The following is a 24,196-nucleotide window of genomic DNA, read 5'->3' as shown; positions in this document are numbered from 1 at the left end:
GCATTTTAGGAGGCGGCCATTCAGCCCATTGAGTCTGCACCAACCACAATCCCACCCAGGCCCTATCCCCTTAACTCCATGCATTCACCCTGCTAATCCCCCTACACTAAGAATCAATTTAGCATGTCCAATCTACCTAACTTGCACATCTTTGGGAGGAAACCAGAGCACCCGGAGGAAACCCACGCAGACACTGGGAGAACATGCAGACTCCGCACAGACAGTGATCCTAGCCAGGAATCGAACCAGGGTCCCAGGTAATGTGAGGCAGCAGTGCATTGTATTAATGCATTAATTAATGCATACTGTTTCATTGTGCCGTCCATGCACTTCAAGGTCTGTCACTTCCTCTAACCCTCTCTATACCCTCTCATTTATTTGTGCAGTCCCTCACTTTGTTTACCCTCTCCAAATACATTAGTTGAAACTTCTCTGAATTGAATTTTATTTGCTACTTTTCCACCACTCAACCAAACCATTGATCTCATTCTGGAGATGGGAACCTTTCTCCCCGTCCCCATTGGTAACCAGGATATATACTGATCTAGTCAGATGAAACAAACTCCCCATATTTCTCATATATAAAGATGATTATCCTCCCTTGCCACTTTACTCTGCATGAATGCACTCACAGTCCCAAACCAAACAATTCCAATACCTTGGAAGTCACAATGCCAAATTCCTTTGGGTAGGCGAAAGGCAAAACTTTGCAAAATAAAGAGAGATATGACCTCCCAACATCAATCACTATTGTCAGGGGGACCATCTGCACAGCTTTCCAGGAAGAAAAAGTACAGTTGGTTCTCTGTTGTCTTAGTTTGGAGGAAGATCTAAACTTCCATGAAGATCTTGATTTGATTTATTATTGTCACATGTATTAGTATACAGTGGAAAGTATTGTTTCTTGCACGCTATACAGACAGAGCATACTGTTCATAGAGAAGGAAACGAGAGAGTTCAGAATGTAGTGTTGCAGTCATAGCTAGGGTGTAGAGAAGGATCGACTTAATACAACGTAGGTCCGTTCAAAAGTCTGACAGTGGCAGGGAAGAAGCTCTTCAAGTCGGTTGGTGTGTGACCTCAGAATTTTGTATCTTTTTCCCGATGGAAGAGAGAATGTCCGGGTTGCGTGGGGTCCTTAATTATGCTGGATGCTTTGCTGAGGCAGTGGGACATTCAGATAGTCAACTGATGGGAGGCTAGTTTGCATGATGGATTGAGGTACATTCACAACAGTTTCTTGCAGTCTTGGGCAGAGCAGGATTCATACCAAACTGTGATACAACCAGAAAGAATGCTTTCTATGATATATCTGTAAACGTTGGTGAGTAATAGCTGACATTGATGGGCTTTCTTAACTATAGTGTCATGATTTGGAGGGGGGGGGGCGTTGCTGGTGAGAACCAGGATGGGCATTAAGAGCTGGCCTGATCAGTGACACCTACAAACTTGAAGCTCTCAATCCTTTCTCCTTCGTCTCCAGTGATGTATTATCAGGGGCATGTTCTCCTTTACGCTTTCTGAAGTCGATGACAATCTTCCTCATTTTTTGAGGAAGAGAGAGAGATTATTGTCACCGCACCAGTTTCTCTATCTCATTCCTGTACCCTGTCTCTTCATTGTTTGAGATCTGACCCACTACAGTGGTGTCATCAGCAAGCTTGAAAATCAAGTTGGAGGGGAATTTGGCCATACAGTCATAGGTGTGTTAGGAGTATAGTGCTTTCTTTTCTGGCTGGTCAGCTGTCAATCCTAATGCAGTGCAAAACTGAACACTTAAGGTCACTTCAATGCCCAACATGTAAAAGGTTTCGCTAGAGCAGGAGCCATACCAATCTGTGATGCATCTAGAAAGGATGCTTTATATGGTGCATCTATAAAAGCTGGTGAGCATCGTAGTGGACATGCTAAATTTTCTTGGCCTCTGAGAAAATACAGGCTTTCTTAACTATAGCATCAGCGTGGAGGGATCAGGACAGATTGTTGGTGATCTGGGATGTAGGTGTCACTGACCGGGCCAGCACATTGCCCATCACTAATTGCCCCTGAGAAGGTGGTGGTGTGCTGCCTTCTTGAACTGCTGCAGTTCATGAGATCTAAGTACACCTTAGGGAGGAAATTCTTGGGTTTTGACTCAGTGACAATGAAGGAGAGGTAATATATTTCCAAGTCAGGATGGTGAGTGGTTTGGAGGGGAACTTGTAGGTGGTGGTGGGGTTTCCATGTGTTTGCTGTCCTTATCCTTTGAGATGGTAGCAGTCGTGGATTTGGAAGGTGCTGCTTCAGGAGCCTTGCTGCCGTGCATTGCATATATGGTACACACTGCTGACACCGTGTAGCTGGAGGAAGGATTGAATGTTTGTGAATGAAATGCCAATCTAGTGGGCTGCTTTGTCCTGAATGGTATCAAGCTTCTAGAGTGTTGTTGGAGCTACACTTATCCAGGCAGGTGAAGACTATTCCAGCACATTCCTGACTTGTACCTTGTAGATCAGGCTTTGGGGAGTCAGGAGGGGAGTTACTGGCTGCAGCAATCCTAGCTCTGGTCTGCTCTGATAGCCACAGTATTTATATGGCTACTCCAGTTCAGTTTGTGGTCAATGGTAACTCCAAGGGTATTGATAATGGGGATTTAGCAATGGTAATGCCATTAAATATCAAGGGGCGATGGTTAGATTCTCTCTTGTTGGTGATGGCAGTGCTACCTCAGTGCCAGGGATCCAGGTTCGATTCCAGACTTCAGTGACTGTCCGTGTGGACTTTGCAGCTTCTCCTCATGACAGCATGGGCTTCCTCTGGGTGCTCTGGTTTCCTCCCACAGTCCACTGTCTTAAGATTGCCCCTTAGTGTCCCATAATATGTAGGTTTGGGGATTAGCAGGGTAATCAGTCCCAATTCCAGTCCCGAGGTTGATGCCAGCAAGTTTGACCAGTTTCATTTCTTGTCTAATTTTCTGTAGCAGTTTAATACAACTGAATGGCTTGCTAGGCCATGTTAGAGGGCTTCAGCCACCTTGACATGAATCTGGAATCACATGGAGGCCAGGCAAGGACAGCAGATTCTCCAAAGGATATTAGTGAATCAGTTTTTTTGACAATCAATAATGTTTCATGGTGGTCATTAAATCTTTAATTCCAGATTTTTGTTGAATTTCCACCCACCTGCCGTGGCAGAACCTGGGTGCTGATCAAGACCTTTGAACCAGACTTTCAGAGCACCCTCTTTGTTCTCATCCCATGTACTCCCTGCATTGGAGATCTCTACTGCCTCCCAAAGATACACAAGACCAACATACCTGGCTGTCCCATCATATCAGGCAATGGGACCCTGTGTGGGAACCTCTCTGGCTAGTTGAGGGCCCTGAAACCCCTTGCACAAAGAACCCCCAGCTTTTGTCACGACACTACAGACTTCCCACAGAAACTCAACACACATGGAGCAGTTGAATTAGGAGCCCTCCTCGTCACAATAGACGTCTCGACATTCTGCACCAGCATCCCCCACAATGACGGCATTGCTGCAACTGCCTCAGTACTCAACACCCACAACTGCTAATCTCCAGATGCAATTCTACAACTCATCCGCTTCATCCTGGATCACAACGTTTTCACCTTCAACAGCCAGTTCTTCATCCAGACACACGGAACAGCCATGGGGACCAATATTGCACCTCAACATGCCGACATCTTCATGCACAGGTTCGAACAAGACCTCTTCACTGCACAGGACCTTCAACTGATGTATACACTAGATACATCGATGACATTTTCTTCCTTTGAACTCATGGTGAACGATCACTGAAACAAGTATACGACGACATCAACAAGTTCCATCCCACGATCAGACTCACCATGGACTACCCTCTTGAATCAGTTGCATTCTTGGACGCATGCATCTCCATCAAGGACAGTCACCTCAACACTTCACTGTACCGCAAGCCCGTGGATAACTTCATGCTGCTCCACTTCTCCAGCTTTTACCCTAAACACATTAGAGAAGCCGTCCCTATGGACAAGCCCTCCGTATACACAGGATCTGCTCAGATGAGGAGGATCGCAACAGACATCTACAGACGCTGAAAGACACCCTCATAAGAGCAGGATGTGGCACTCAACTCATCGATTGATAGTTCCAACGTGCCACAGTGAAAAACCGCACCAACCCCCTCAGAAGACAAACACAGTATATGGCGGACAGAGTACTCTTTGTAATTCAGTACTTCCCCGGAGTGGAGAAGCTATGACATTTTCTCCGGAGCCTTCAACATGTCATCGATGAGGATGAACATCTCGCCAAGGCCATCCCCACACTCTCATTTCTTGCCTTCAAAACAGATCATTGTTAGCAGCAAACTACCCAGTCTTCAGGAGAACAGTGACCACAACACCACTTAACCCTGCCACAGCAACGTCTGCAAGATGCGCTGAATCATCGACACGAATGCCATCATTTCACGTGAGAACAATATCCACCAAATATATGGTACATACTCTTGCGACTAGGCCAACATTGTCTACCTGATACGCTGCAGAAAAGGACGTCCCGAGGCATGGTACGTTGGGGAGACCATGCAGATGCTACAACAACGGATGAATGAACATCACTCAACAATCACCAGGCAGGAGTGTTCTCTTCCTGTCGGGGAATACATCAGCAGTCACGGGCATTCAGCCTCTGATCTACAGGTAAGTGTTTCCAACGCAGCCTTCATGACACATGACAACACAGAATCACTGAGCAGAGACTGATAGCCAAATTCTGTACACAAGGACGGCCTCAAGCGAGATCTTGGGTTCATGTCACATTATTTGTAACCTCCACGACTTGCCTGGGCTTGCAAAATCTCACTTACTGTCCTGTCTGGAGACAATACACATCTCTTTAAATTGTGCTTAACCCTCTCTCCACCCACATTGTCTGCACCTTTAAGACTTGATTACCTGTAAAGACTCACATTCCAACCATTATCTTGTAAATTGAGTTTGTGTCTATGTTTGCCCTATTTGTGAACACAACTCCTCACTCACCTGAAGGAATGCCACTCCGAAAGCTTGTGCTATCAAATAGACTTTAACCTGGTGTTGAGACTTCTTACTGTGCTTACCCCAGTCCAAAGATGGCATCTCCACATCAGAACCCGGGTCACTGAACCAGAGCATTACCCTGGGTCACTGATTATTAATCCAATGACTAATACTAATAATACTACTATGCCTCTGCCTCCTATTTCACACAACTAGTTTTATAACTATTAGCTCTGTGGTTCCAGGTTAGGTATATAAATGTTTATTTACAAATGTGGGTCAGATAATATCCATATGTAAATACAAACTTAGCATGACAAATACTACACCGACTGAATACGGACTTAAAAAGAGCGTATGCCACCATTTACTGTTTTTCTGAAGTCTAATCCTTTCAACTACAATTATATTTAAGAATCAGTCTTACAGCAATTAAAAGAACTGGGATCAATTTAGATATATCTGATGTTGATGCTGTCGCATGGAACAATGATTTGAGTCTTGAAATATGAATTAAACAAGCAAATACATAATCGGAATATTAACTATCAAATTTGTCACACTGTCCCTCAACAAATGATTCAACTTAAGTGCAGATCTCTCACTATTAACAGGATGCACTGTGTAGGCAGTAACCAGAAGAGAAAACAAATAGGTAACCAATATATTCACAATTCTTATTAGCAGCCCAATTTATAAAAGGGTGCCCTGATGCCATTGTTTCCTTTAGTCAAGAGTTGGTCAAACATCCCCTGGTAATATGAAATTGTTGCTCCGCTCTGTACTCAGGTTTTACATTTGTTATATATATACATATTACTGTATCTTATTTACTATCATTACAAATGAGCACAGGTTATGTTAATGTTGGAATTCCCACTTCCCAGGCACTGCAGAATTACAGGATTGAAAATGGATTTTGATTTTTGGAATGCTAACCTTGATTCAAGGAAACAGATTAAAAAAAAAAAGAGTTAGATCAGCAAAGTAGACATACTCTTCATCCAGACTAACTGCCCGGCCAAGCAACATTTCAAGGAAGCACTCCAGCAATCCTTGTGTCCCTTGGTGAAGATATAGCTGGTTGGCCAATAAGGAAAAGCCATGGTTTTTCAAGAATTTTTCTTTTTGTTCCTTCGATGCTCTTGTAAAGTATGCATCCAGCAGCTGTCAAAGAAACATATTAAGCTCAATTAAGAAATTTAAATAAGAACTGAAAAGAAAAATCTGTCAGTTAAACTGAATACAACAGCTTGCATTTATACAGCACCTTCAGAAAAGTGAAACATCCCAAGGTACTAAAACAAGACCAACAAGAATAAAAAGTTTTGGCACTGAACCACAGAGAGAGATGATCAGGACCAACATAATCTTAAAAAAGGGAGATGAAGAGGCTCAGGGAAAATATCCTGGAGATTGGGACCAAAGCAACTGAAATGGATGCACAGGATGCTAAATCTCAAAGATTTATGGGAGATTACAGAGGTGGGAGAAGTGAGGTCATGAAGGAATCTGAAAACAAGGATGAGGATATTAAAGCTGCAGTATAGCTGGATCAGGAGTTAGTGTATGTCGGCAAACACAGGGTTGATGGGTGAATGAAACTTTGTGCGAGTTAAGCTATGGGTAGCAGAGTTTTGGATGAACAAGTTTATGGAAGTGGAAGATGGCAGATCAGCCAGGAGAACATTAGAACAGTCACATCTAGAGGAAACAATGGCAGAGATTAAAGCTTCAGCAGCAGATGAGCGTGAAACCAGGCATCAATTTCACCTGGTATTGGGCAATGGGCATAACCTCAAAATTAGAGCTAGACCATTCAGGATAATGTCAGGAAATATTTCTTCAGAGTGTTGGAAATCTGAAACATTCTCCCTCAAAAAACCGTTGGAACTGTGAATCAACTGAAAATGTCAAAACTGGGATTGATGGATTTTTGGTAGTCATGGGTTACAGAACCAAGGCTGGCAAATAGAGAAACAGGATGGCTATGGATGGCAAAAACAGGCTTGAGAGGTTGAATAGTTTCCTCACTTTCCTTTATTCCTAGATGTTCTAACAAGACTGGGAACAAGCAATAATTTAAACACCAGTAGGCACGGTGGTTAGCACTGCTGTCTCTCAGCGCCAGGGACCCTTATTCGATTCTTGCATTGGGTCACTGACTGTGCAGTCTGCACTTTCTCCCTGTGTCTGTATGGGTCTCTCCCGCGCGCTCCTGTTTTCTCCTACAGTCCAAAGGTGTGCAGATTAAGTGGATTGGCCATAATGAATTACTCCTGACTGTTCCAAGATACATTGGTTAGGAAGATTAGCAGGGTAAGTATGTGGGGTTACAGGGAGGGGGTTTGATAAGAATGGCTGCAGACTCAATGCTGTCCTTCTGCAGTTTAGGGATTCTATTCTATAAGTACCTCAAGCAGTTTTACTCCTCTCCGTCTCCAACATTTTTGTAACTAAAAAATATTCAAAGAAAATGCAAAAAAGCACTTGAAAAACATTTTAACACCATAATGATTTTTCTCCTGTGTTTTGCATGCAGCATTCTCCAGGAAATCACTAATTCCTGGAAACTCCAGGACAATCCTGAAGGACTGCCAAGACTGAAAAGTCCAATCTTCTTCCACGACGGAGCTCATGATGTTATTTAGCAAGTTGATTACACAAAATCAAAATCCTTATGAGCAGTTGCTCTCTCTAACAGACAGTACTATTCTATCAATAACAATTTAAATGTGGAAAATATATTTGAACATTCATTCTCATTGTTAAAATCTAGAACAACGGAACGTGAAGGGTAAAGACAAGACCAGATTAGATTAAGATCAGAACATTTTCACTGTTGCATTGATTATATGGAACATGACAGCTGGCATCTGACATACTGGTTAGTCATCTGTCTTCTATTGATATGTAAAATTACAGTTCGCCATAAGCAAATCTCTGAAGCCATCAGTCACTTATTATTCTTACTTTAATAACTCCTTGCTGTATTACTGGAGTTGGATGATTGACAAGGACTATCAACGCTTCCGGTTGGATCAACTTGTCCATCACATCAGCTAGCATTAAATCTGGCAAGATGAGCAGGATTCCTCGCAAAAGGTTATAGAGCCCACAGCAGATGAGAATCAGACTGTCCTCTGTCGCAGATCTAGATTTGTAAAACACTCATATCAATGATCGTAGAATCATAAAATCCTTACAGTGCAGAAGGCAGCCAGTCTATGAGTCTGCATGGACCACAATCCAAACCACGCTCTATTCCCGCAACCCCACATATTTACCCCGCCAATCCCTTGACATTAGGGTCAATTTTAGCTTGGCCAATCAACCTAACGCACACATCTTTGGGTTGTGGGAGGAAACCCACACAGATATGGGGAGAATGTGCAAACTCCACACAGACAGGGACCCTAGGACGGAATTGAACCTGAGTCCCTGGCGCTGAGAGGCAGCAATGCTAACCACTATGCTACCGTGCCGCCCAAATATCAGAAATAATTTAAAGAAAAGGTCATATTCTATTTGATGCACAAAATGTGTGTACACAATAGTGGGCGCTTTAAAGTCTAGGGCAGATTTGTGCAATCTTTTCACCATGATAAATTGAGTATGCATGTGTGTGTACATAGAAATTGAAAGGATATCATAGGAGTATTAACTTACACCCAGGCGAAAGCTTTGTTGTGTGCCTACTAATTATGTCATCCAGTAGCAACCAAGAAAAGGAGGGGTGCCAAGAGTGGATTTGAATAAACTACTGGGATAAATGTGCTGGAAGCAAGGAGAAGCTCAGGTGAAACATGAACTATGGAAACTCAGTTGTGGAGTAGAGGTAGTTGAGGAGATTACATGGTCAATATTGTCAAAGGTTGTGGAGAAGGTGAGACAGTGACAATTACATTTTCTGCCATCACATTTCCCCCACACCAAAAACCTGAGAGACTGGGACAATAATATGTTAAAGGCTAGAGAGGGGCGAAAGTTCCTAGAGTGTGCCAAGGAGAATTTTCATGAGTATGTTTGCAATCCAACAAGGAAGGATGCATTGCTAGACAAGGTTCTTGGAAAGGAGGTGGATCAAAAGAATCAATTATCATTAGGAAAATGTGATCACCGTATCATACGGTTTAGGTTGGCGATGGGAAAAGAATCAAGGGACAATTCAATGCAAGGATAGTCAATTAGAGGAGGCAATCTTCAACAGGTTGAGAACAGATCTCCCCAGACAATAGAATTTGATTTGATTTATTGCCGCATGTATAAACACGTAGCGAAAAGTATTGTTTCTTGCACACTATGCAGAAAAATCATACTATTCAGAGAGAAGAAAACGAGAGAGTGCAGAATGTAGTGTTACAGTCACAGCTAGGGTGTAGAGAAAGATCAACTTAATGCAAGGTGAGTCCATTCAAAAGTCTGACAGCAGCAGGGAAGAAGTTGTTCTTGAGTCGGTTGGTACCTCAGACCTCAGACTTTTGTATCCTTTTCGCCTGAAGGAAGAAGGTGGAAGAGAGAATGCCCAGGTGCATGGGGTCCTTAATTATGTCGGCTGCTTTGCCGAGGCAGTGGGAAGTGTAGATAGAGTCAGTGGATGGGAGGCTGGTTTGCTTGGATTGGGCTTCATTCACAACCTTTTGTAGCTCCTTGCAGTCTTGGGCAGAGCAGGAGCCATACCAAACGGTGATACAACCAGAAAGAATGCTTTCTATCATGTATCTGTAAAAGTTGGAGAGAATCATAGCTGACATGCCAAATTTCCTTAGCCTCCTGAGAAAGTAGAGATGTTAGTGGGTTTTCTTAACTATAGAATCAAATATTGGCAGGCAAAAGTATGAACAACGGGCTGCCTTTGAAGAGGGAATAGTTCAGCTGCACTGCAAGTACATTCTAGCAGTGGGGAAATGGTGTACAAATTCAGTGCTCACTGGATGATGGTGTAGGTAGAGAACATGAAGCAGAAAATGTGCGCTTTTGACTGATGTCAGGTGGATAATGCAATTGAGAATCAGGTTCAATATGGAAGGTTCAGAAGGAATTGAAAAAAAAGAGAATAAAAGCAAAGAGAGAGAATGAGAAGAGACCAGCAGTTAACATAAAAGGGAATCCAAAGTCTTCTAAAGAAATCTTAGTAGTAAAAGAATGGTGAAAAGAGCAGTGGGGCAATAAGGGACCTCAAAGTGAAAGCAATGAGCAGGGCTGAAGTATAAATGAGAAGTTTGCCCCTTTCTTTACCAAGGAAAAAGTTTCTGGCAAAATCATGGAGAGAGGAGATAGCTGAGATACTTGATGAATTAAGAATTAATCATGAGTTAGTATATATTTTAAGTTGATAAGACACCCAGACTGAATGAGATGTACCCAGAAATACTGAGGGAATCAAGGGTGGAAGTTACAGAGCACGGCCATAATTTTTATATCTCCTTTGGTAGGGAGTGGTGCCAGAAGACAAGAGAATTATAACTGTGAAATACTTGTTCAAAAAAGGACTTAAGGGCAAGTCCAGCAACTACAGGCTCACAGTTTAATTTTGGTGGTGGGGCAACTTCTAGAAATGATAATTCAGGACAAAATTAAGAGTCACTTGGGCAAATTAAGGTTAATAAAGGAAAACCAGCACAGATTTGTTAAGGGTAAATTGTGTTATTTGAGATTTTTAGTGAGGCAAGAGTAGGGTAGATGAGAGTAAAGTGGTTTATGTGGTGTACATGGATTTCCAAAAGACATCTGAAAATACTTTGTGAGCAAAGTTATAGCTCATGAAATGAGAGACAGTCACAGCAAAGATACAAAATTACCTGAGTGAAAACAGAGTTGTTTTCCAGACTGGAGAAGATTCGTAGTGGATTCCCAGGGGTTAGCATTTAAACCCCGATTTCCTGATGTACGCAGCACAATTTCAAAATTTGAGACTGACACAAAACTTGGAATATTATGGACTGTAAGGAGGATTGTGTTAAATTTCATAAGAGCACATAAGTAGTTAGCGGAATGGTTGCAAAAGTAGAAGAAATTTAATCGAGAGAAGTGTGAAATGATTCATTGTGGTAGGATGAAAGAGGCAATATAAAACAAAGGGTGCAATTCTAAAGGGGTATATGACCAGAAGGAGCTGGGAGTATATGTATACAAATCACTGAAGCTTGCAGTTCAAGTTGAGAACGCGACTAAGGAATCATATGAGAATCTGAGCTTTACAAATAGAGGCATGTGTCTGGTTCTAGGCACCACACTTTGGAAAGGATGTGAAAACAGAAGAGAGGGTGCACAAAAGATTAATGAGAATGATTGCAGGGAAGAGAAACTTCAGTTATGTAGTTAGTTTAGAGAATCTCAGGTCGTTCTTAGAGAAAAGAAGATTGAGTGGAAATCATGAGGCATCCTGACAAAATAGAAAGGGAGCAACTGTTTCCTTTGGCCGAAGGATCAAGAACCAGACAGCATGGATTTAAAGCGGCAAGCAAAAGAAATAACAGTGACATGTTTTTACGTAGCGAGTGATTTGGATCTGGAATGCAGTACCTGAGTATGATGGAGAATTGGATCATTAAAAGCAAAAAATTTGAAGGGCTTCAGGAAAAAGCAAGGGAAATTAAACTAGGTAAGCAGCTCTTACAAAGAGCTAGTGTGGACTTGACAGGCCACATGGCCTCCTTCTGCACAGTAATCATTCTAGAGTTCAGTGAAAAGCAACAGTTTATTTACAGTGGTTCACCTTCAGACAGATAAAATACATAAGTAGCTAAAGAAACTCATGGCAGTCCTACTTGGCATAGTATTATCGTACATAAGTCTGTTAATTGCATTGTCTTGTTTGACCCTGGAAGTTACATCAGCCATCACATATGAGCTCACAGGGGTTCAGACATGACGACTAGACTCTGAATGTCTTTCAGCCACACTATTGGAACAAAGTACCAAATGGTTAGTTACCTATCCAGAAGAGGATACGAGTGTGGCAAAATAGGCAATGCTAGTTCCGTCTGTTTCATAATTTAGTACAATCACAGCTTTAGAATCAGCCCCATCGGAAGTCATGCTCATCGTCTGACCCGGTAAGACACACAACCCAAGTGGATTGCAGAAGTTCAAGAAGGCAGATACTCACCACCTTCTCGAGGTTAATTAAGGATGGGTAATAAATTCTGATCTTGCCAGTGATGTGTGCATTCCATGAAGCAATTAACAAAAAAAAGTACAGGTTGAAAGCGGGAAATTTCCCCAATCCTTCCCTGACAAAAATATCCTGGATATAAATATTTGGTATTGGGATAGCAAACTTTGTAAATATAGTTTTTAAATAATCTGATGGCACAATGAATAACAGAATTGGTACCTTTCTGTAGCAGTATCAGTTTCAATATAGGGCCGTTCATAGAGAGGTGAAAAACCAAAGCTTTCCCATTCCTCAGGAATCAAATTTTTGTCAGCTATACTTGGCAAACGTGCCATAACTAAAGATCCATTTTGAGAAGGAAATGCCAATCCCAGGCTGGTAAAATTACTCTGGCTTCTTTGGAATGTCTGCAATCCTCGGAGACAATCAGGTCGATTTATTCCTTCATCACCAGCCCCTTCTTGTTTCAATTCTGGTTCTAGAGTCGGTGAAAAGCTGTTGCTTTTGTCTGCAATATGCTCACATCCAACCCTGGAGATCACATTTGTCAAGTTATCCAGCTGTACCAGAGGTTCCAAAGATTCTTGTTGGTGACCATCTGCATCTCCTCGGGCAGAAGCTCCCTTTGTACTCTCACACAGGGTTTTTGCTGATTCACAGCTGCTGAGGTACATCTCATCCTGCATACTTTTCAATGTTTCTGCAGCACCCATTTTAAGGTCATCCTCTGGCAAAAAGGCGAGAGAGTCAGACTCGCACTCAGAAACCTCTCTTACATCAGCAAAGTTCCTTTCAACTCTTGGAGCTAGTCTTCTGATGCGCACTTGTGGTGAGGTAGAAGGGGTAAATGGTAGACTTTGGGAATTCAGTTCAGATATTGGTAACAAAGGAGGCTCCTGTTTTGGGTAGTTCAATATGCTGCTTTGACCTTTATCTCCTAGGAAATGGAGAAACAAAAATCAGGATGAGAATGATTGCAGGTATGAGAAACTTCAGTTACTAGTTTAGAGAAGCTCAGATTGTTTTCCTCAGAGAAAATATTGAGGGGAAATTTAACAGATATACCCAAAATCATAGAGTCCTGGAAGAATAGAAAGGGAGAAACTGTTTCCTTTACCATATTACTGAACATTAAAGTGCATATGTGTTATGATTTAATACAGTGAGACAGAAATCCACCAAGATTAACACTACCAGTTTGCATATGTTCCTATGTTTTTCCAAAGAACTCTACTCCTTATTTTACTTTATTTAATTGCATTTATTTTTTCTATAATTCTTTACATCTTTTATTTCAAGAGAAATGGAATTAACCTTCTTCCATCCATGCATCTCTTTTCTCAAGTGATAAACTATTATGGTTATATTTATCATCCCAAACTGAAACCATCACAGTGAGGGATAACCAAGATGAAAAGCATGTACAAACGACAAAATACCCAAGGCCTTACCATAATGATTCACTTAAAAAGTGTCTCTAAACGAAGATTCTTTAATACTTACTTTTATCAGTGGGCCATCTCACTGGCCAAACCAGCTTTTTGTTAATGCTTGATGTTGTAGTCAAGTTAGACCAATATAAAGCTAAATCCAATAATTTGAGGATAGCGAAACCCCCAGCCATGTGGTGACTGAATTTATTAACTCCTGATTGTAGACTCAGATACTCTACTCACCCAACTACAAATGATATCAGGTGTTAATAGATAGGCTGGGCGAATGGGCCAGGAAATGGCAAATGGAATTTAATGTTGGCAAGTGCGAGGTGGTCCACTTTGGTAGGAATAAAGGTAGGAAGGACTATTACTTAAGTGGCGAAAAACTGCAGCAGGCGACGGTGCAGAGGGACCTCGGGGTCCTTGTGCATGAGTCGCAAAAACCCAGCTTGCAGGTGCAGCAGGTGATCAAGAAGGTGAATGGGATGCTGGCCTTCATAGCGAGGGGGATTGAATATAAAAGTAGGGAGGTCTTGTTGCGGCTGTATAGGGCATTGGTGAGGCCGCAGCTGGAGTACTGTGTGCAGTTTTGGGCGCCGTACTTACGCAAGGATATTTTGGCCTTGGAGGGAGTGCAGAGGAGGTTTACTAGGCTGATGCCGGAGTTGAGGGGGTTGAGCTATGAGGAGAGGCTGAATAAACTGGGCTTGTACTCGTTAGAGTTTAGAAGAATGAGGGGAGATCTCATTGAGACGTATAAGATGATGAATGGGATGGATAGGATAGAGGTAGAGAGACTCTTCCCGCTCAGAAAGGATAGTAGGACTAGGGGGCACAGCCTCAAGATAAAGGGGGGGCGGTTTAGAACGGAGTTGAGGAGGAACTTCTTCACTCAAAGGGTGGTGAATCTCTGGAATTCTCTGCCCGTTGAAGTGGTGGAGGCTACCTCGCTAAATATTTTTAAGACGCGGGTTGATGGGTTTTTGATAAGAGAGGGGATTGAGGGTTATGGGGAGAGGGTGGGAATGTGGAACTGAGCCACGACAGATCAGCCATGATCTTATTGAATGGCGGGGCAGGCTCGAAGGGCTAGATGGCCTACTCCTGCTCCTATTTCTTATGTTCTTAATGAGCCAAGAGAAAAATCCAAAGACTTGGCAGACCTTGGCTGCATGGTAGCACAGTGGTTAGCACTGCTGCCTCACAGCGCCAGGGACCTGGGTTCAATTCTCGGCTTGGGTCGCTGTCTGTGTGGAGTTCGCACATTCGTCTTGTGTCTGCCTGGGTTTCCTCTGGGTGCTCCGGTTTCCTCCCACAGTCCAAAGGTGTGCAGGTTAGGTGGATTGTCCATGCTAAAATTGCCCCTTGGTGTCAGCAAGTTATGGCGATAGGGCCGAGGTGAGTTTGTGATTGGTGCAGACTCAACGGGCCAAATGGCTTCCTTCTGCAGTGTATGATTCTATGACACAGAACATATGACCTCTAATCAATGTTGAAGGAAATCATGTAGGCTCTTAGAAAATTCTGTCACGTTTGGTTTAGCTTTACTAACCAAATCAGAACATAGTTTGGGTTGTCCATTATTCTTGTGATGGTCCTGGGAACTTCAATTTATGGACTTTATCCCAATTTGAAGGGCAGAAGAAAACTCTACTGACAACTACAGAAGATAAATATGTGAATCACCAACAGGCAGGATGTTCTTAAAAAAAGTAATTGCTGAGATTCCTTGGTGTTCATGTGGCGAAAGCACTACATAAATTAGTACTAAATACAGAGTCAAAGATTAGATTCCTGGTCTGAGAATCTCAGTTAGGATGGCAACTGAAGGTTCTCACATTGGCCCAAACTAATGTGGGATGGACATGCTCAAGTTTCAACTCCTAGCAAATGCTGCTGAACATGGACAGGATGGAGTTCACTTTTCACGCCTCCATGGTGGGAAAGTTAATTGTGACTCACCGTCCAGTCTTACACCAGAAGAATGGTCACTCGAATGAGGTGCTGGAGGGCTGATAACAGCTGTGGAAACAGATCACAAACAAGAGTCAAAGCCATTTGGGAGTGAAGTGTCAGAAAAAATAAGGAACATCAATAAATTGAAGAAAAAATACCTCTATTTCCCCTTTCTATTGCCTTCAATAGAATTCCTACAATGCAAAACAGACCATTCAGCTCATCGAATCTGCACCAACCCTCTGAATCTGCACCAACCCTACCTAGGCCCAATCCTCCACCCTATCCCCATAACCCCATGCATTGATCATGGCCAATCCACTTAACCTGCACATCTTGAACATTAAGGGGCAATTTATTATAGTCAATCCACCTAATTTGCACTTGACTGCGGGAGGAAACTGGAGCACTGAGAGGAAACCCACAGTTTACTGAAAATGCTATACATATTTTTCTATAATGAATGATAACAAACTGGTATTGATGTTCAATTCAATGCCTGTGAAGAAGTGTCAAAGCAATGCAACCAAGATTGGGAGAAGAATGGCACAAAAAAGTTGGCAGCCATCACAAAGTGGTAACGGATACTTGGGCAGAACAACCTTTGCAGTTTTAACCAGGAATGTTAGTAGAGTTACACAATATTCCCTACATAATCAAGAATGGCTGTTTATTCATGCATTCTGATAAGACAAATTTGAAACTTATGGCATAGGATAACATTAAATTTTTCTGTTCTTGGTGACCTGCAGGTAAAGTAATGGTCACTTTGAAAATAATGCAAATTCATACGTGTTTGATTAAGTATAGAGGAACATTGTCGATAAGGATTTCTTCCATCTTTCACTGCATCTGATTAAGATTACATTAAAATTAAAAAAAATCAACACTAGACAATTTGATTTCCACAAATTAAATGCCATGCTCATTTCCCAAGCTAACTTAATGCTAATAAGAGCAAAGCACTTGCAGCATTTGGTGAATGAGTACCAAGAGATGGGTTAGGAGGGGGGAGAGGCGGAAACTGACAGGGTTAAGATGTACACTAACTTAGATGTACACTAACTTAATTCCATAGGTGTTAACTAAGTAAACGAGACCACAAATCATTCTGAAGAACAACCTACCATCTGTTTGGACAGCGGTGAAGGCAGATGGAGATAGAAAACCAGGGCTTTCACTAGGTTTTCCACTGCTGCTAAAATGGCGCATATACATGATCGATTTGACCTTTTCTTCAAAGATCTTACCATCTGAAAGCCAAAATAAATCCAATTTAGTTTATAGTAATTATATTACGCTCCACTGCACATCACATTTAAAAAAACTCTACTCCCAATGATAGCAATTTTCCATATATATCTATTCCACAAATAATCCACACGTACAAAATACATTAATGACTTAAACCTTTGTTCAATATGAAATAGCATATTTTAAACTTTGATTAACATTTCTATATGAAGAGTCTACATTTAGCAGGTACTAAGTACCAAAGAATGGCGTAAACCAGGTAAAATCCATCTCCAGAACAAGTATTGTTGGTTTGCCTGGACGTGCTTTAGTGTGGTATGGGATCTCTAACTTGGCAGTTAGTTTTTCTTACTGTTTTGGTGAAAAACTTTAACTTGGCAAGATCAGCTAGACAGCACAGAGTCAGAAAACTGTCAAGGGAATGCAATGAATCCAGAAAAACTAAGTCGAGAAAATATGCTGTCAAGAAAGGAGTTGATTGTAACAGACACTAGAGTCAGCTTGTTATAACTTTGTAATACATGGACCTAGATTTGAGATGTATAATTCATTGCGCATTAAGGTAAAAGGAAAATATTTAAAATTGAAGTCTATAATCAGAGAAACAATAGAACAGTGTGCCGGTAACTGGTTTACAGTATGTCCCAATTTAACTTTGCCCTGTTTTACGTTGTTTCACTTTTAACATCAGTAAGTTAATGGGACCCGTTTTTCATTTAGCACTGCCAATTTCATTTTAATGTTGTTTTCTGCCTGTCTTGCATAGGGCCGCAAAACCCAATCGGTAACATTTTGGAACAACTTGAACCACCCTAGCGCTGATCCTCTGACTTATAACGTCTCACTGCAGATCCTCCAACTTGCAGAATTCAGTCAATGCTGCTCCTTCTACCTCTTGCTGATTATCTCCAGAGCCCTCACTCACAGCAAGGCTGAAGGAAAGGGAAACAGCCCAGACATTAGTCAGGAAATGGGAAGTTCAGCAAAAGCAAGGATTAGAAAATGGGAGAGGCTGCAAGCCGGAGGATTGGCAAGAAGATGTGTTAGGGTGCAGGAGACACAGCAAGTCGGAGGGTCAGCAGCAAAACGGGGGATTAGGGAATGGGAGAGGCCACAAACTGGACAGTCAACAAGATGAAAGCAACTAGAAAAGTTGGAGGATGGGTTGTGTGACAAGCACTAGGTTCAGGAAGCAGGATCTACTGTTCTCCCGATTGCTCAGCTGCTACCTTCCCCTTATTTTTTAACATTAGCCCGAGGTACTGCTGTTGTTGTCCTGGCTGCTCACTCAGAGGGAGGAGACAGCAGCTGACTAAGCAGCCAGAAGAGGAACAGCAGTATCTGGGACTGAAGTACGAAACAGAGGGAGAAGATAGCAGCTATTTCTTAGTTTAGCCCCAGGTACAGCTGTTCCTCTTCTGGCTGCTTACTCAGCTGTTACCTCCCCGTTTCTTACTCTAGCCCCAGGTACTGCTGTTCCTATCCTGGCTGCTCATTCAGCTGCTACCATCCCGTTTCTTACTTTAGCCCCAAGTACTGCTGTTCCTCTCCTGGCTGCTCACTTAGTTTCTACCTCCCCCTCCCGCTGTTTCTTACTCTAGCCCCAGGTACTGCTGTTCCTCTCCAGGCATCACCAATGCTAAACTCCTACTGAGGTCTTCGGCTCCATCTATGGACAACAATTGGTCAGTGCAGATATTTCTGGGACTTCAGCTGATAGCTCAGCAACGAACTCCTGCCACTAGATAAAGCTTGGCAAACATACTTTACAGGTACCTGTACAATGAGTATATTTTAAATTGGATATTGTATTACATTTCTTTTGTATTAACAGATGTATTTTACTTTGAAAGTTACTTCAGCTAGGAATGCAGAGTGCTGCATAATGAATGGTACACGGGTTAGTTAGCTCAGTGGGCTGGACAGTTGGTTTATAATGCGGAATGATGCCAACAATGTTGGTTCAATTCCCGTACTGGCTGACGTTGTTCATGAAAGCCTGCCTTCTCAACCTTACCCCCTCGCCTGAGTTGTGGTGATCCTCAGGTTAAGTGCCCTCAAAGGGGAGGGCAGCCTGTGGTCATCTGCAACAATGGTGATTTTATCTTTTATAGTAACCTGCCCATCATTTTTTCCAGGCAAGAAATGTCCAAAGGCTTGAAAATTGATTCCTATGGGAACCTATGATTCACCTAAAGTTATTTCAAAATATCACGATTTTCAGGAACACCACCAAAACATTAAAGTCCAAAAGGGACACAAGGAAAATGAAAAGTATATCATTTTCAATTCAATATGAGGAAAGAAATCTATTTAGAAGAGGGTTTATCTGGTCATCTAGAAACTTGTTTATATACAACTATTGCTCTCATAGAAAGAAAGAGAAACCCTACAGTGCAGAATGAGGCCATTTGGCCCATTGAGTCTGCAATGACCACAATCCCACCCATTCCCTACCCCCATATGCCTACATATTTACCCGCTAACCTGCATGTCTCAGAACACCAAGGAGCAATTTTAGCACAGCCAATCAACCTATCCTGCACATCTTTGGACTGTGGGAGGAAACCAGAGCACCCGGAGGAAACCCACGCAGACATGAGGAAAATGTGCAAACTCCACACAGACAGTGACCCAAGCCAGGAATCGAATCCAGGTCCCTGGAGCTGTGAAGCAGCAGTGCTAACCACTGCTACCGTGCTGTGCTCTGGACACCAAAATAAGGTAAACCACTTTACAATGAAATTCATTTTTCTTACAACTATTTATACAATACCTTTAATGTCAAAAAACTTTCCTTCTTTTAAAATCAGTTTACAGATTACAATAAGATGATTTACTGTAAAATCAGTTTTACAGAAATAGTCGAACAGTAAAATGGCTTTGTATTGAGCTGCCATTTTACACAGGCAGATCTTCATTGTTCTAATGAAGATCATAGAGTCACAAGTGGATCAAAGAAACTCAAAATCACTTCAGACTTATTGATCTTGAAATTATGCAATTGGATACTTCAGTCAAAGTGCTTAATTTATTCATTTAAAATTCTTCCCTGCTTTTTCTTAGCAGAGGAGTTAAACCATTTAGCTTCAAAGTTAACAGCTCTGCTAAAAATAATAGAGGGAGGAATTTAAGGATTTTTCAAAGCCTTGGTATGCAAGTACTTCATGGTGAAATAACAGTCTCTCACTTCAAAGTCAGGTTAATCATAGATTTAGATATCATAAATCAAGTTCCAATACACAAAAGATTTTAACAATTTCTAACCCAATTTATAGTATATGTCACATCAAAGAACTTTTCACAGTGAAATATCAAAGCATGTTCCATGTGACCAATTATTTTCTAAGTAACTGTTATGAAGATAAATTCTGTGTGGATGCTACAAAAGAGAACACACAAAGGTTTAATTATTTGCCATACCAGTGCCCTTTATGCTTGGATGTGCATGTTAAACAGATCAAAAGCAGTAAGCATTCCATTCACCTATATGGAGGGAAAAGTAAAAGCCTGGTGGGGTGTGGCAAACATAGGTATTAGTGGGAGGATGTACTGCCAACAGAAAATTGTAAACCAGCTTCAACAATTCCAGATCTGGTGGCGACCCAAGTACTTCCTCAATGATTTTCACAAATGATCTACAGACCTCCCGAGGGATAGATCTCAGCTGTTCATCTCGGTGCTCCTGAGAAGCCACAAAAGGGAAAAAAAGAGAAACAAGAATGCTTAATATGACGTATGCTGATTGAAGTTAAAATTAAGACAGAGCCTTTTCTTTGCTCAATGTCAACACGCCTCACCCACATCCAGATCCCAGCTATTTATGTGACAAAATGCCTATCTCCCTTAACAACGTAACCGAAATTAACAAACCTTAACAATGTATTTAATAAGACATTGACAAAGATCCAGGTATGTTTCTTTCCTATTAGAGTCATATGTACACCATCCTCTGTGTGAAACATTATGCAATATAACACAGTTTAGATGAAAGAAAAACCATATGTACCCAAACACGAATCTTTGGAGCCCAATTTGAGTGATGACCAAAAAAAACAGAAATTACACAGACATTCAATTGTACAGTGAGTTTTTTTGTATCTGTGGATGATGTTACAATATTACACACTTCACAAGCAATTATATTTCTGAAAATACAGAGCACCGCCACTGTGTGATACATAATTCATGTGACAAGGTTTTGATTATCCAGTTTCAAAAGATACATGTTTGGTATTGTAATTGCATATAGAGGGAATACGTACTGACTTCAGTTAAACTAAGAAGCCCTTTCTCCTGAAATCACTCGGTCAAGCTGGCAATAAGAATGACGACAGACTGCTTGAACTGGTAACAGTTTGGGCAAAGACTGAGACTCCATGTTTACAAGAGTATATATTGAGTACAGGAGCAGGCATGTGTTGCAATTATACAAGACCTTGGTGAGGCCACACCTAGAGTATTATGTGCAGTTTTGGTCTCCTTTTCAGAGGAAGAATGTTCCTGCTCTCGAGGGAGTGCACTAGACAGGCTAGATGCTCCTGATGGTGAGGGAATCCAGAACCAGGGGTCACAGTCTGAGGACCTGGGGTAGACCATTTAGGACGGAGGTGAGGAGACAATTCTTCACCCAAAGAGTAGTGAGCCTGTGGAATTCATTACCACATAAAGTAGTTGACGCCAAAACATTGAATGTATTCAACAGGCAGCTAGATATAGCATTTGGGGCAAATGGGATCAAAGGTTATGGGAGAAAAAGCAGGATTAGACTATTGAATTGGGTGATCAGCCATGATCGTAATGAATGGCGAAACAGGCTCAAAGGGCCAAATGACAGCCTCTTCTATGTTTACAACACTAATTGATCATCAGCATTTTCTAAGCTTTTCAGGTTCTGGATTATACATTACTACGCTTTGATTTTCAATGACAATTTTATAGAAAGAAATTTCTTGAAGTTGGGAACAAACATGCCAATGGCTCTCCAGTTCAGTTCTCCCAGTTCACTTGGAGCTTCTGAGCTTCCAAGTATCTGGAAGACAGAACAGCATGCTACATCACTATCAGGAGACTGCCCAATCCTAACTACTATCTAATGACCCAAAATTGGTAAATAACTTGGGTCGTTGTCAGAAGACAAGAGGATGGGGCTCAGCTATAATATATTCCACAATTAATGAACTATCAACTCTCACTGTCGAGTGTCACATGAAAAATGGCCACTTGAGCAAAGCATTGGAAAGGTACAAATACCACAGAAGTGTACAATAGTGGGAATTAAGAAAACAGGGAGAAAAGACAGAGGAAGGACAGGGAAGAGGTGGAAATTTGGATATGGAAATGCAGTTCATACCTGAAGGACCTGGCAAGTCAACAGGAAGCGATAAACCACTTGTGCCTTTAGAAACTGTTTGACATTGAACATCTGCTTTGGATGGTGGACTCGAATTAGTACTTCAAGAGCTGCCATCAGAGTTTCCCATACACCATCCTGTTTGCAAAACAAAAACATGCAAGGCTGATAATGAATAGACAGATTCCAATAAGAATACACTCAACAAATTTCTCTCCATCCAACCCTCTAATATTATCCCAGTCAATGTTAGGAAGGTTAAAATCTCTGACTATTACCATCTTATTTTTCTTGGAGCCATCTGTAATCTCCCTACATATTTGCTCCTCAATTTCCCACTGCCTATTTGGATGCCTATAGTACAACCCAAAGTGATTTCCCCCTTCTTATTTCTCAGTTCTACTCATACAGACTCAGTGGCCGAACCCTTGGATATATTCCCTCTCAGTACTGTGATGCTTTCCCCAAAAGTGCAATTCCTCCTCCTCTCTTACCTCTTGTTCTATCTTTCCTATAGCATCTATACTCTGGAACATTGAGCTGCCGGTCTTGTCCCTCCCTTAGCCATTTTTCAGTAATTGTTATAATATCCCAGTCCCACGTACCCAACCATGTCCTGAGTTCATCTGCCTTTCCCATCAGGTCTCCTGCACTGAAATAAATGCAGTTTGATCTGGACTTCCCTTGCTCTGTCTTGCTTTTGCCTGATCTGTCTGGTACTAGGAATACTGACATTGCCTTTACTACTTATCGTGCCCTCTTTAACTTCTGTGCGGTCTTCAAACTTCTCTTCTGCCTCCCTACTGCTTTGGATCCCATCCTTAAATAAACTCTTTCCCTCTTCTTGTTGAGCAACTGGAAATAATTTTATAACTGTTGCTCAAATTGGAGTTCTACTTTTATCCCAGAATTTAATTGTTAAAAGCAACAAAACAAAGAATCAAATAGTTGAGCAAAACCTGTGCTTTGGACCAGATCTTCCAATCCAGTAACAATTCAGACAAGAGCTTCACGTTCTGGATTACAGCACTGGATTCCGTATCAATCTCAAACTGACCCGTGGACTCATTAAAGTTAAGGATTGGAGCACTGCAGCATCCATCAAGCAAAGCCTGAAATATATTTTTAAATGCATAAATTTAACAAATCTACACACAACAGTCAACTTAGAAAATTAAACATTTCCCGCTTATTATAGTGCAGTAAGACATTTGTTTAAACACAATGGCTCTAAAAAAAAGTTAGAAGGCAATAATTGAAATAAACCAGATAACCGCAGTTTCTTTATTCAGAGAATTTATGCATATATTTAATGAAGTCAGTCCTGAATTTTTTCCATATAGTAATTAAGAGGAGAATACAATGGCATCCTAGAATTGTTAGTAATCTAAAACACCTACTAAGCAATTTTTGGGGTCAAAATAAGTTGGGAACATTCCAGTTCCAGGAGAGTTCTGTCTCAGTTGAGAGGCCTTGACCACTGATGCTTTGGGGAAGGTTATTACTTTACAAGTAAATTGTTTTGTTTCTCATTCAGTTTGTAACATTTTTCAGCTCCCCCTCTATTTCTGATTGCAGTTTCACATTTTCTGTCTTCTGCTTTCTCTCTCCCCATTGCACATTTATTGACTTTGTTGCTCGCAAACTCTCTTGCCTATTTTACAAAAGTCTTGCCTTCGTTCTTCCTCTCAATTCCATTATGTAACACCGATATCCGATTAATTTTTAACTCTTAAATTCTTTTGTAAGGCATAAGGCATTCATCAAAGTGATAATTAATATGCTCTGGATGAAAATTAGGTCTAGGGAGCAGACAGGGAATATCCCTGTAGAAATCACTGCACATTTGCAGGTGAGATAGAAATTGATATCTGAAATGTGCTGGGAGGGAGTAGGGTTAAGTCGAAATATGTTTCTCCCACAGTAAAGAGGAACACAGAAACTTGGTGCAGAAATAGGCAATTCAGCCCTTCTGGCCTGCTCCACCGTTCAATCAGATCCTGGCTGATCTCTCCCTGGTCTCAAATCCACTTCCCCACCTGTTCCCCTTATC

The 24,196-nt window shown here is 41.5% G+C and overlaps 1 protein-coding gene across 3 annotated transcripts in view; it reads right to left on the bottom strand.

Moving 5' to 3' along the window:
• The window catches only part of lyst (lysosomal trafficking regulator), a 285,139-nt gene that overhangs the window by 69,075 nt on the left and 191,868 nt on the right, over positions 1-24,196 (bottom strand). For all 3 annotated transcript variants that reach the window (XM_080191874.1, XM_080191876.1, XM_080191875.1), the window contains 8 exons: positions 23,103-23,255; positions 22,144-22,281; positions 20,277-20,475; positions 16,664-16,789; positions 15,543-15,602; positions 12,364-13,081; positions 7,998-8,178; positions 6,022-6,191 (listed from right to left, as the gene is read on the bottom strand). In XM_080191874.1, the coding sequence (XP_080048000.1) occupies positions 6,022-6,191; positions 7,998-8,178; positions 12,364-13,081; positions 15,543-15,602; positions 16,664-16,789; positions 20,277-20,475; positions 22,144-22,281; positions 23,103-23,255 (1,745 nt within the window). The remainder of the gene's footprint in view (positions 1-6,021; positions 6,192-7,997; positions 8,179-12,363; positions 13,082-15,542; positions 15,603-16,663; positions 16,790-20,276; positions 20,476-22,143; positions 22,282-23,102; positions 23,256-24,196) is intronic.

Source organism: Carcharhinus amblyrhynchos, chromosome 7 (assembly GCF_965287045.1).
Source record: "Carcharhinus amblyrhynchos chromosome 7, sCarAmb.v2.hapA, whole genome shotgun sequence".
NCBI lineage: Eukaryota > Metazoa > Chordata > Chondrichthyes > Carcharhiniformes > Carcharhinidae > Carcharhinus > Carcharhinus amblyrhynchos.
The sequence above is the reverse complement of the archived record's forward strand: the minus strand, read 5'-3'. Positions and strand labels throughout refer to the sequence as shown.